We start from the raw sequence: 13,652 nt of genomic DNA on the forward strand, positions 1-13,652 counted from the left end.
TGAGGGAAAGGCGACGGGGGAGGGGCAGCGGTGCTGAGGAGGAGGAAGAGGAGGAGGCCAGGGCACTGATGGCTCGTGGCAGCGGCTCGGGGAGGTGGAGCAGGCAGAGGATGGGATTCTTCAATGCCATGCTGCGCTGCAACCTCCCCCCAGAGACCCAGAAGGTGGTGGTGTTCCTCATCATGATGCTGCTCATTATCATCAACGTGGTGCTCATGTTCCTGCTGGCCTTCCAGTAGAGTGCACACACAGACCAGACCACCACTCTGTCATCCAAACACACACACACACACACACACACACACACTTCTAGATGGAGGAAACGAGCAGATAAACTGAAACCCAGGGGGACCGAGCAGCAGCGGAGGACTGCCCTGTTGATGAGACTGCTAGGATTGATGGGTGTCCAACATTGCAGCAGCAGAACACAGGTACAGCCTGGAGAGAGAAGAGCCTTTAGTGTGAGAGTGGATGATGTGTGCAGGTTTGGGGCATCAGAGACATGTTAACAAGTTCTCATATGTGAGCACAGGAGCCTGTGAAGAAGACAGGAGTCTGTCTTCATCAGAATTGTACAATAATTGTCAGTAATAGTTTGGGTTTGGTTTTGAGCTCTGCCTCTGTGAGCTGGCTACAGCCCAGGACAGGGGAAGGTGTGGTGCTTGAAGGATGAGGCTTATACTATGCTATAGATGCCAACAAACTCCATACAAAGATCCAAACTAACAACATGTCCGTCTGTCTGTAAATACTTTCTAACTTCCTATCCTGTCTGTGGCTGTCAGCTCCAGGCCCATACATCTTTTCCCAAATAAATTGGTTCATTTCTCAGCTATTTCTCGGTCCCAGCTACAGGCCACTGTAGTGTCTGTCGACCATGTTCAAACAGAAGGACATAGAGCATTTTGTAGGGGACTATTTTCAGCAGCAGACTAATTCATATTTGGTGTGAGTGTGAGTATTCTGGGCAGGATGAGGGTGTATGTGTGTATCCTCCAAATAAACTACTGTGTGTGTGTTCATGGTGATGAAGGAACTTGTGAGCCAGAGCAGCGGTGGGGCTCACTCATGTGGATCACAAGATACATCAGGCGTTAAAAACACGCAGTGCTTGTCATCAAGATCTTAGCCTTTAAAGCAGAACGTCCTTTGTTACTGTGGATAATCTATAGAGCACACTGTTTCCTGGTGAAGTGCTTCTTTGAGAGTTAGTTTGAGCAAATATTTTCTCTCTGCTTTGGATGAACTAACCCTTTAAAAGCAACAGTAATGTAACAGAGTGCTTTCAGGTGATGTAACACACTCTACGGAGACCCTGTTACAGCTCCTCAGCTCTTAGATAACCACGGCTGCTGAGTGATGCTCTGAGGATACAACTCGACACTTTGAACTGAACTCAACAGATAGAGTTGATTTGGGTGCTGATTCACCTCAGCATTAGCCGATGTTGCTAAATTGCTAAATTAGTCTGCTGTAGACAGAGCAGACCCGAGCTGACCTCTCAGCATGCAGTATTCGAAGAGAGAGATTAGAGAGCTGAGCTGTCACGGCGATCCCATCCTCAAGTAAATGGTATTATTTGAATTACCAGTATCGTCAATCCTCTGATATGTAATCTGTCCTTTTGTGACCTGACAGAACAGAAATGCGTATAAAACTGACCTTAAGCAATTTTTCACCTCACAAAGTTGCTCATTAAAATCTTATAGTCACACAGTCACACAGTCTAATATGATATAGTCACACAAACAGCACAGATATTGAAATAGTCCTGCATCAACTGAATCCATTTAGCAAACAGATGCTGATTCATCGGCAAAAATTAAACGCGACTCTGAAAATCGATGAGCCAGGTCTGTTCCAACTTCACATGATGAGGTATTATTTGTTGACGGGGCCTTTATTTGACTTTGACACAGACGTACGTTAGACCCAGGCCTGTATTTATGCTTGATCAGTCCCCCTGTTTCTGAACTGCTCCTGTGTTCATTTGCTGTCGATGCGAACTCATCACTTCCTCCATGTTTATCCGTTGCACCACTCTGTCGCTGAGTTCCTCTTCCCCGATAGAAATATCACTGTCGTTCACTAATCATTGTGAATTGCTTGTACCTTGCTGTTTTTTGTTCATGAACAAGCTACTGTCAATGAAGCTCAACACTTCCTACATAGATGTTTCAAATCAAACAGCAACTTTCCTGCCTTTTTTGTTCAGTGGCAAACATTAAAGGGATAGTTCAGATTTTTTAAAATAAATGACAAACCTAAAAAAAGCGATATGGATTGTAGTGCACGCTATATTTTTCCATTGTATCGCTCTGTTCTGTCCTCAAAGCTGCCAAACGTCTTTGACAAAAATAGATGTTTACTTCACAGAACACGGTAGTTGATAGACTCTCGGTGCCTTGGTCAACAAACTAACACATTAATCAGGATTTGAACCAAACATTTTAAAAAACCAAAGACACACAACAGCACAAACAATCGAAGTGATGGAGTCAGCGGTGGTCCAGAAACTCTAGTCTTCTGTGGGGTAAAATGACTCTAGTTGTCAGTGGAGTCAGCAGTAGAATAGCTTCAGTTTAACGACAATAAGGATTGTCTGATGAAAATATTCTAAACATAGCATACACTTAACCTCATATTGGTTTTTTCAGGTGGGTCTTTTTTTAGGTGGATGGATAAGTACCTTATATAACACCACTTCACAAACATCCACACTATCCCTGGTTTAATTTCAGTGACAGTCGACTAACAGTGCTTCATAAAACAGCAGTGTAGAAAGACTTGAGAGTAACTGGTGAATCAAATCTGTATTTCAGTTGGAGGAGAGAAAGTGTTCCCAGCAGAGTGGTGAGTGTCACATGACCGTGGTTGTACAGATGGAATTAATGCTGTGGAAATGGACATGATGCTGAATCTACCATGTGAGCCATCATAGTGCCCCCAACGTTTTTCCTCTGCCTTTGTTACCAACTACCATTGACCTGTTGTGTGTTGTCAAAATGCCAGCTTTTATTTGACATCTAAAATGTGTGTTAAGCTTCTGTTATGGTGACTTATATAATGGGTTTAAAATGGGTTTTGCACTTTTTTGGCTCAGGAAGCTCTGCAGTAACATTAAAATCCACAAAACATACCAGTTGTCTGCCTCTCATAATCTGCCTTTGCTCCAGGTGTGAGTCCTGTTATCTGCAGCTCAAGTGTTTATGTAGTGTAGTGAAACAAAGATGTTTGATTATTTTAAAGTCTAAAAAAGATTGGGGGAAATCCAAATCTTTTGGCATCTCCTTGTGGTAATAAGTTACTTTGTGCAGCTTTAAAATGGATGTAAAGGAAGTGGCTGCAGAGAAAAGAGCACTATGCTTTGTGCTGTGGCCCCCTACCCTGTGCATTATTGTTTCACATTTGGACACCATGTCGTACACTACCATGTATTTTTATCAAAGGATTATCACTTGAATATTAGTTTTTAAAAAACAATTTAAATGACTACGTTATGAAATAAAATAGCTCAAAATGAAACAATGTCCAAGTCAGTGCTCTCACCATAGCTTGTAAATGTCTGTGAGCTCCATCCAGTTGTTCCTCTGAGACTGTTTTCACTTCAAAAAATTAGCGGCTTGATGAGGTGAAATTATCTTAGAGAGAATATTAGTATCAGCGTGGCATAGATTACATATGTTGAATAAGTATAGGTATAATTCAGGTCCTCCATGCGTATGTGTGTGTGTGTGTGTGTGTGTGTGTGTGTGTGTGTGTGTGCAACCCCCTCAGGAAAAGACAACCCCATTTCTGCCTCACTCAGCTGCTCATGTTAGGGGTAAAGGTGATGGGGGCACAGCTGCTTGTGTGTGAGTCTCTTGTGTGTGTATTCACCATTACTGTTGCCATGGTGACCATTAAACCAGCTCTGTGAGCAGTGTCATGACGTTCGCCCTGTTCATAACAAGCTGTTTGTGGCCTTTTACTATCATAACATACAATAAGAGGATACTGTGGTGCCATGTAGTCAAAGATGAATCTGGAGAGAAAAGGCAGCAGAGAGGCAAGATGGTGTGGGTGTGTTGCTTAGCAACAGCCACATCGCCTGTTTTCCTCATCGTCATGATGGATCAGCGGAGCTACGAAAAATAGAACGACTATTACTTTAACAACACTAGTGAGGTAGTGTGAGAGACCCAGACTGAATGAGACGAGCTCGTGGAGAGAAGGGATGGTGAGCTGATGTGGTCCAGGAGGACTCCTGCTGTCTCTACAGGAATGAGAGGCTGAGCAGCATAACAGATCGCCTCTGTGGAGCCTGGGGCCATGTTGACGCAGTGAAACTGGCAGTGTGAAATATGACCACTGCAGTGTCTTCATCAATAACACTGGCTCCATCTGCTTCTACGGTGACCTGTGTGTGCTCAGTTATGGGTTTGCCTTTAACCTCACTTTCACTCACTTTCACTGCGTCCCAAACCCATGTTTGATACCAATTCGATATGAGTGGGACTAATCAGGTCCACCCAGACTGAAACATCTCTCCATCCTTGGTGTGAAGGATGAACCCTTCCTACTTCGATGATTATCTGGCTTTTCATCCAGCGCCACTATTTGTGGCTTTGAGTGAAATCGTTGAGAACAGATGAATTGTCATGAAATTTGGCTCAGACAACATTCGCTGTCCCCTCGGGATGAATTATAATAACTTTGATGATGCTGTGATGCTTTCAGCTAGCACCATCATCAGTTTTGAAACTTGAATTAGTCTAATACCTAAGTTTAGGACCAAATACCTGCAAAACATCGCTGCTTTAGACCAGCATGCTGACCTTTGCATGGTAGCCTTCTGACTTTAGCCTCGAAGAACCTCTGTGCAGCCTCACAGGTGAGAGTGCAGGTTGATTTTTTCCCAAGTGAAAGTCATTCCACTGTGATGTCTCCGTCATTCAGCCACCTCACGGGGGTCAGAAGTCTGAGCAGCACAGCGAACATCCCTCCAGCCTCACTTGTCTGACTGTCACTCCACAGAAGTTGCCAGCCTGTGGGAATCAATGGAGAGGAAGATAACAGAATTTTGATGGTTTTAATAACATGTTGTACTGAAGTCGTGTAATGTTACACCAGAAAATCCAATTCTTCATCATTTCAGTGATTTGTAGTTGCCCTTTGACTGTCATCGTACGACTAAGGTGCTGCATGGCAGCAGCGCACATTTTGTGTCACCATGTTGTACCCTGTGCTGGAATAAACTGAGCCGTGTCCCTTCTGTGGTGCTTCCCCTACAGCTGATCAGTGATGGCAGCGTGGTGTATGCCGAGGCCCTCTGGGACCATGTCACCATGGACGACCAGGAGCTGGGCTTCAAGGCCGGTGATGTCATTGAAGTAGTGGATGCCACTAACAAGGAGTGGTGGTGGGGTCGCATCATGGACAGTGAGGGCTGGTTCCCTGCAAGCTTTGTACGGGTGAGACAAACTGAGACAAAAACAGAGACAGAAAAGAGCGGCTGTACAGCTGCACATCTTGCACAACTTTAACTGTTATAAAATCGCAACTGCAGTTTGCATTAAAATGATTTTTGTGAAGAAAGAAATTACAATAAAAGATGCAAGTTAATTGCTGGAGAAAATGAGAGTTCTTGGGGTTTTACATTACGTGTGGCCTCCTCAGTTGCGTGTGAACCAGGATGAGCCCATGGAGGAGTATCTGGCCCACCTGGAGGAGGCCCAGGCTGGAGAGGAGGACCAGGCAGGTCTGGGCCTGTTGCTGGGACCTGGTTTACCCTGCAAAGAGCAGATGAGGACAAACGTTATCAACGAGATCATGAGCACAGAGAGAGACTACATCAAGCACCTGAAGGACATCTGTGAGGTGTGGATCAGATCACGTGGGAACACACTGTAAAACATGTCACAGACTGTCTCGTTTCCTCACTGCTGTACACCACCATCCACACACTCTTTTCTGATTGGCTGTCAGGGCTCAGTTCTGTAATCACTGTTTTAAATACTGACACTAAATACTATTACATTAACTATTTCCTCACTGGTGAAACTAACCAAACCAATAAATGTTATGAGAAGATGGAGGACATCAGGTCCCACGTTTCAATGTGAAGGATGACACAATAAAATCCAGTAGCCATTACTAAAAATGATTTAAATCTTCAACATGGTCTACATTATCTACATTATGATCCTTAATGTGAAGAATGGAAAAAGACAGAAGGTGACTAGGTAACATCATACCAACAAACCTTATGCAGTATATACTTAATAAGTATATACTGCATGAGTTTGGATAAGATCACCTAGTCAAACATCCCAGCAATAAGCAGCTTACACCGCCAAGTCATAAACGCTATGAAGAGGTTCTGATGAGAATGATGTAATGCCACCCATGTATATGTGTAGACTTCCTCCTGTAAAGTAATATGCTTGCTTGGAAAACAATTAAGATTATTAATTATTAAATCAAAAGCAAACACAGCACCCACACATCTGCACATCACATCTCCATGACCGGCAGGCAAACCAGAAAATACAGAAGCTCTGAGGCCGTACAGATAAGTGATGAGTGGACTTACTAGCAGAGGACCCGGCAGCCTACGCTACTACATTATTATGCTACTAACATGCATCACACACTCCATATGTGTAATATTGTACGTGTATTGTGTGTGATGGATGTTACAATGTACTCATGTTGTATGTTTTCCTCAGGGTTACATCAAACAGTGCCGCAAGAGAACCGACATGTTCACTGAAGAGCAGCTTCGTACCATCTTTGGCAATATTGAAGAGATTTATCGATTCCAGAGGAAGTTCCTGAAAGGCCTTGAGAAGAAGTTTAATAAGGAGCAGCCACACCTCAGCGAGATCGGCTGCTGCTTCCTTGAACATGTAAGCCGAGTCACAAATGTCAATCAGAACACCTTGAATTCAGAAAACATGTAGAAAGCCTCTGCTTATTATTTCTGCTGTAGTTTTTCAGACAGCACACAAAAGATGCTTTAAAACCTTTCTTACTTACTTCAAGTCTTTCATTTATTGTAGCCAGCCATTTTCTTGCTTCTAACTCTTTCTCTTGTTGTCTTTTATGTGTAGCAAACAGATTTCCAGATCTATTCGGAGTATTGCAACAACCACCCTAACGCCTGCATCCAGCTCTCTAAGCTCATGAAGGTCAACAAGTATGTGTTCTTCTTCGAGGCCTGCAGACTGCTCCAGAAGATGATTGACATTTCCTTGGACGGCTTCCTGCTCACCCCAGTTCAGAAGATCTGCAAGTACCCACTGCAGCTGGCTGAGCTGCTCAAATACACCAACCCACAGCACAGGTGAATGCAAAGTCTGTCTGTGTTCACTCTGGGGAGGATTTCAGGAAATCCAGTGGTGCATGCTGTAGTAGTGCACTCAGAAAGTATTCAGACCCCTTCACTTTCTCTGTTACGACGCTTTAATTATTATTATTTGAAAGAACAACTGGAATATCACACTGATGTATGTTTTCAAACTGCTATGATGCAAATTCAGCTCAGGTGCCTCCCATTTCTCTTGATCATCTTTGAGATGTTTCGACACATTGATTGGAGTCCACCTGTGGCAATTTCAAGTGATTGGACATGATTGGAAACAGCCCAAAAAACAGTTTGGCCTCAGTTCTAAGCATGTCTGAAGGAAACTGGGTGCCGTTCTCACCTGTCAATACCATCCCAGCAGTGAAACACGGTGGTAACAGCATCATTCTGTCGGGGCAGGCTGGAGAGAAAGCTATGGCTCAGAGGTCGTCCATCAATTGGAAGGTCGCTGGTTCGATCCCAGGCTCAATCAATCGTTGGGTCTCTCTCTTAATTAAAGAGTTTGGTATCAATCAATCTTTATTTATAGAGAGACACAGTGGCAGGAAGAACTCCCCTTTAACAGGAAGAAACCTGGAACAGAACCAGGCTTTATCAAACCTTACTGAGGGAGGACATAGGGGACTGTTTTCAAAGCCAGATGAATCCACATTTGGGCCAGTCCAGTCCAGCAGGCATGTTTTTGGACAAGGAACAAGATACATCAAGCTTTATACTCTATAGGGGGACACTTACATCGTTGGTTTTGTGGAATTCTTTCTTGACTGTAATGAAAATGCACTATCCTTTATGCTTTAACTTAACACACCGACTACATGTCACTCTCTGATCTTTAGGGACTACAGAGATGTGGAGGCAGCCTTAAACGCCATGAAGAACGTGGCCAGACTGATCAACGAGAGGAAACGACGCCTTGAGAACATCGACAAGATCGCCCAGTGGCAGAGCTCCATAGAGGACTGGGAGGTGTGGTCTTTCACTTCATAGTGTTCTAACCAACTGCAACAGGTGGCTGGTTAGCAAGTAACAGCCGTGTGTGTGTGTGTGTGTGTGTGTGTGTGTGTGTTTTGGTCCATGCAGGGTGAAGATGTTCTCAGCAGGAGCTCAGATCTCATCTTTTCGGGGGAGTTGACCAAGCTGTCCCAGCCTCAGGCCAAGAGTCAACAGAGAATGTTTTTCCTCTTTGATCATCAGATGGTTTACTGCAAAAAGGTGCCCCAGCATTTTACACTGGTTTACACTGTTTTATGCTGAGAACAGTACGCAAGAAGAATCACCATAAAAAGCTACTTGGGGGCAGTATTTTTCAGCTTGTGGTTGTGGTTTGTCCAAGGGGCGGCTGTCTTCTATTTGTGTGAATTGTACACCATTTCCCATTTGGTGTCATTAGTGGCCATTGCCTCCTTTAAGTTAAGGACAATGATGCCAAGCATACCTCAGAGTCCACTACTAGAGTGGCCGTTACAGTCGCCTGGCTTCAATCCAATAGAAAATCTCTGGTGGGATTTGAAGAAGGCGGTTGCAGCACACAAACCCAAGAACATTAGATGAGGAGGAATGAGCTAAGATTCCTGAGGAACGCTGTCAGAACCTGGTGTCTGGCTGTGCATCACGTTTGCAGCAAGTCATAACAGCAAAAGGGTGCTCTGCTAAGAACTAAAGGTGCTTAACAAGAGGGGGGTGAATAATGTTGAGACTGCAGTCATTAAGTCATTAAAAGTGTCATTTTTCTGGTGATGAGCTGTGCAGTTTTCACCACCCTCTGAAGATCCGTAGATCTATTGTATTGATCAGCTGTAGAGGTCCTGGAGTCCATGTTAAGTCTCCTCAGGCTGCAGAGGAAAAGGTGCAGTTGTCTTGCTGGTGAGCTCAGGTCAGGTCCTCGCTGATGTGGACCCCCGGGAAACCTGAAGCTCAAGATGTTCCACCAAGTGGCACAGCAGGTCATTCCTGCCAGTAGTCTGAAGTCTTCTTGAGTTAAATTCAAGGTTAAAGCTGTATAGGGAAAGGTCTGTGACACCTGTGTCACCGTGGGCTCTTATGGGTTAATTTATTGATATTATTGATTGATAAATTGTTGCAGCAGCAGTAGACACTCTATATGGGAACAAGCCAGCCTCCTGATCAACTGTCTCCAAATTAAGATTCAGATTTTGGTGTCTGTTGATATACAATTACTTACCATTCATGAATAGTAACATCATCCCTGTAACACATTTCTTAGGAAATTATGAATTTTCAAATCAATGAGAATGAATTTCAAATAGGGAATGTAGTAGAATGAATTCTTCTGTCTGTTCATACCTGCGGGTGTCACTCAGTCCATGTTGGCTGTTGCTGGTTCTGCTCATTACTTAGAACTCTTTGAAGGATTCTTGGCTGAACTTGTTCTGCTTATTGCAGGACCTCTTGCGCCGGGACATGCTGTACTACAAGGGTCGGCTGGACATGGACCACATGGAGGTGATAGATGTGGAGGATGGCAAGGAGAAGGACTTCAACATCAGCGTGAAGAATGCCCTGAAACTGCGGTCGCTGGCTGGTGACGAGGTCCATCTCCTGTGTGCCAAGAAGCCAGAGCAGAAACAGCGCTGGCTCAGAGCCTTCGCTGACGAGAGGATCCAGGTCCAGCATGACCGCGAGACAGGTCAGAGACACGCACGTGTTCAGCCTTAGGGTTTGTAGGGTTTTTCGGTTGTATTATTCAGAAAACACAGAAAGGAATCCAGCCTGTGATCTTTTGGGTAGCTACCATTGTCTCCATTAACTCTCAGCCATGCTTCCCCTTCTGCAAACAGAGCACAGAGCTGTTTCCATAAACTATCTTGTGATCTCTGTCCCTCTTTCTTTTCCCTCCACTACATGTGCATTACTATTCTAATATCCTTACTTGGCAGTGTGCCAGCAGTAAATGGGTTTCTGTGATGCTGGTCCAATGAGTAGACAAGCAGGATGTCAGTGATTTCACATCATCTCCCTCCATTACACACAGCCAGGCCTGTTTGCTTTGTCCTGTCTCACTGTCTCACTGTGACTCTGTGACACAGTGGGAAGGTGGACAGTCTGTACCTTTAGTACAGACCAGGGCTTAAAGCACTGTGCTGGAGTTTAGAGTGATGAAGCAGGTTGAAAACAGCCAAGAGGAACGTCACAGTTCACTAGTCCACTACTTTACAACAGGCTTCTCAAGTGATAGAGGTCAGTGCAACAATGTTTTTGTGCTCATGAAAGTTTAGGACCAGACTTCCTGTGGCTTTTACACTGGTTTTTAGATGCAGATGTGATGTTTGTTCATCAAACTTCAGTGAATGTTTGCAATGTGCACCTCTGTCCTAACTGTATATGCATACTGGAGAGGACTGTAAATAGAATTACAGGCGGAGACATGTTAACAGATTTTTTATTATGTAATCTACTGGCTTTCTCAAGTTTACAACAGTTGGTTTTGCTTGAAAATTCTGGTCGTGCTTTGTTTTACAGGTCTGTAGTTTCCTAATAATGTCAAATATATTTCATGGAAAGAGCTCAATAATCTGGTGCTGATTACATACATATACATACATGCATACATGTCCATAGAAATGCATACATCTTCAATGTTATTGGACGCCTTAGCCTTCACACTGTATTTGTTTATGTGCGTGACAAACTGGCTGAGCCAGGTTCTACTTTACTAAATAACTTACAGTGTTACTATCTGTTTTTCCTATCTCAGGCTTCTCTCTCACTGAGGTCCAGAAGAAACAGGCCATGCTGAATGCCTGCAAAAGCCATCCAGCTGGGAAACCTAAAGGTATGCCCCCAAGGGTTCAGTAAAAGGCTCATATTTGGATTGCATGGATATGAGTATTTGCACATTAGGCAGTGAGTGTTCAGCTCAGTATCTGTGTCCAACACACGGTGAGGCCAGAAGACTAAGCATCTGTAGCACCTGTACCTGAGTCTCACTGTGTGTTTGTGACTTGACATCTTCTTTATAGAAGAATATAGCTCTGTGATCATCTAAAGTGTCGGTGTAGTGTCAGTCTGAAGATGTCTTCCCTCCTCTCTGGGCCTGTACATGGGCCATCTCACTATGTATAATATATAAGCACTGATCTATAATGCATATAGCAGCACTCTGTTGAAATCCTATGTCACCAGGACCTGTGTTCTTCAAGCATCTCTGAATCTTTGTCAGGAATCACACTAAAGGTTCTTTATGAAGATTCCTGCAAACGCCTTTAACGTTAAATATCCTCTTTGAGTGGCGCTGAGTTCCAGTCAATAAAACGAAACACTTCCTGCACAGCTGTTTTTAAATTTAAAGCATCAGCTCAGCAAGAAGTGTCCTCCCTTAACGAGTCAGTGTTTAATATGAAGCAGCTTCAGGAAGTGCTGACTGTCATTAACAGTAAAGCTTAACAGCAAAGATTTGTAGCAATTACAGTTGATTGGTGACAGAAAAGAGCAGTGGCTATGACACGACTCTGGAATCACATCAAATGTGAGGCAGAATAGTAGAGGTACTTCTGACTAATATTACTTCATGCTCATCATTCATTATTTGAATACCCACGTTTATAGTGGAATTGACTGTGGGCCTCTGAGGCCTCTGAGGCGCTTTATGAACACAGACCAGTCAGGAATGAACGGCTGCTTTCCGCCAGCTTGCTCAGAATGTGTGAACACTTTCTGTTTCTCTCCTGCCCGTCAGCGGTGACCAGACCCTACTATGACTTCCTGCTGCGACAGAAACACCCCTCTCTCCCCACCGCTTTGCCCCAGCAGCAGGTCTTCATGCTGGCTGAGCCGAAGCGCAAAACCTCCACCTTCTGGCACAACATCGGCAGGCTGACGCCCTTCAAGAAGTAAAAAAGGAAACATCACCCAGAAAGAGCAAAGCTGTGGAGAGAAGGAACGGAGGAGGAGAAGAAGAAGAGCTCTCTGCTCGTGCCTGAACAGACCCTTTTTAATTATTCCTCTCTTTTCTTTCCTACTCGTAACATTGCCCTAATTGACTTACTGATTTATTGTATAGATGAGGATGATTATGATGAGGAGATTATTTTCTGAAAGCACTTTATCGGTTGGTTAACAATCAGACTTGAGAATGGTCTCCTGGAGACACTGAGTCAAACAGGGAGAGTGGACTCTTGCTTAACTTACTACTTCTACACCTTCAATCAAGCGCCGATTGGTACTAATACTACTACTGTACTGCTGCAAGTGAGCGTGGGACTCCTGACTGTGCTGCCTCTGTGAAGACATTAGCTGTCGACAGAATCGTGTCGTTTACTTCCACTGTTCTGTTCTGTCTTATGATTTGACAGATGCCAAGTGTTCGCAGTGCCACATGATTTGTTTTTATATTTGTTCGTTCTGTGTCTGCTTTTGAAAACAAAGGGAAAATGGAGGAGCTGGGCTGAAGCTTCCTGTGCTTTTCTCTGTGCAAATATCTCATTTCAGGATCTCAGCTGGGTTTTTAAGTGTTTTGTGATCTCCGTCTGCCAGCATTTGGTTCTGCGTGTCTCTGGTGCATTCGTGGTATTGTGCACGCACTTGATAAAAGTCGACAAACGCAGCCCAAAGACGATTCAACTCATCACAGATTTGGAGCTTTTTACTCAAACAAACAGCAGCAACCCACACAACACACACACACAGCTACACACATTCCTCGAGTCTGACCCTCGACTCCCCCTGACACCTACCATGTCAATGAAAGTAAACAACCTGTTCTTTTTTCTTGCTTTTTTTTTTTTTGAAGTGCCATTTTAAGTGTGTCATGGATGATTTACAATGACATGCATGGATGTGATGAAAAAATACTGTGAAGAATATTTTTTTATCTCTGAAGAGCCCTGCTATATTTAACCAGATTCAGGAACTATTGTGGTTTCATCGTGCTACTAGGCTGACAGCATCTCTCTCTCTCTCTCTCTCTCACACACACACACACACACTGACGTTCTTTTATCTACCTGTACTTCTGATATCCAGTATTCCTGCTCTGTGTATCTGGTCTCCAATATAATCTCATTTCAGATCAATGCAGCCCAGTGATATGGCTCTGTAAGTGCATTCAGTGAAATGTACTCCTTTCACCTTTATGTTCAAATGTTTTAGCTTCTGACGATATGGAATATTAAACATTCCTAAGCTGACAAATGTGGCCATCAGTTGGGGTGATTTTTATATTTATTTCACACTGCAGACATCGTGGAGAGATGTAAGCACATTATGATGCTGTTGCTATTAACTTAGCTGCAAGTTTAATTCAGATTAGACCTCTGTAAACTGTGTCATCCATCACACTGAACAT

The 13,652-nt window shown here is 43.8% G+C and overlaps 1 protein-coding gene across 1 annotated transcript in view; it reads left to right on the plus strand.

The window, feature by feature from the left end:
• The window catches only part of arhgef4 (Rho guanine nucleotide exchange factor (GEF) 4), a 53,208-nt gene extending 39,556 nt beyond the window's left edge, over positions 1-13,652 (plus strand). Inside the window, exons 3-11 of the mRNA XM_070852755.1 lie at positions 5,274-5,453; positions 5,659-5,859; positions 6,711-6,890; positions 7,095-7,327; positions 8,185-8,314; positions 8,429-8,560; positions 9,752-9,995; positions 11,064-11,141; positions 12,045-13,652. Coding sequence (XP_070708856.1) covers positions 5,274-5,453; positions 5,659-5,859; positions 6,711-6,890; positions 7,095-7,327; positions 8,185-8,314; positions 8,429-8,560; positions 9,752-9,995; positions 11,064-11,141; positions 12,045-12,202 — 1,536 coding nt within the window. The 3' untranslated portion in view covers positions 12,203-13,652. The remainder of the gene's footprint in view (positions 1-5,273; positions 5,454-5,658; positions 5,860-6,710; positions 6,891-7,094; positions 7,328-8,184; positions 8,315-8,428; positions 8,561-9,751; positions 9,996-11,063; positions 11,142-12,044) is intronic.

The sequence above is a fragment of the Pempheris klunzingeri genome, chromosome 21, assembly GCF_042242105.1.
Source record: "Pempheris klunzingeri isolate RE-2024b chromosome 21, fPemKlu1.hap1, whole genome shotgun sequence".
NCBI classification, from domain to species: Eukaryota; Metazoa; Chordata; class Actinopteri; order Acropomatiformes; family Pempheridae; genus Pempheris; species Pempheris klunzingeri.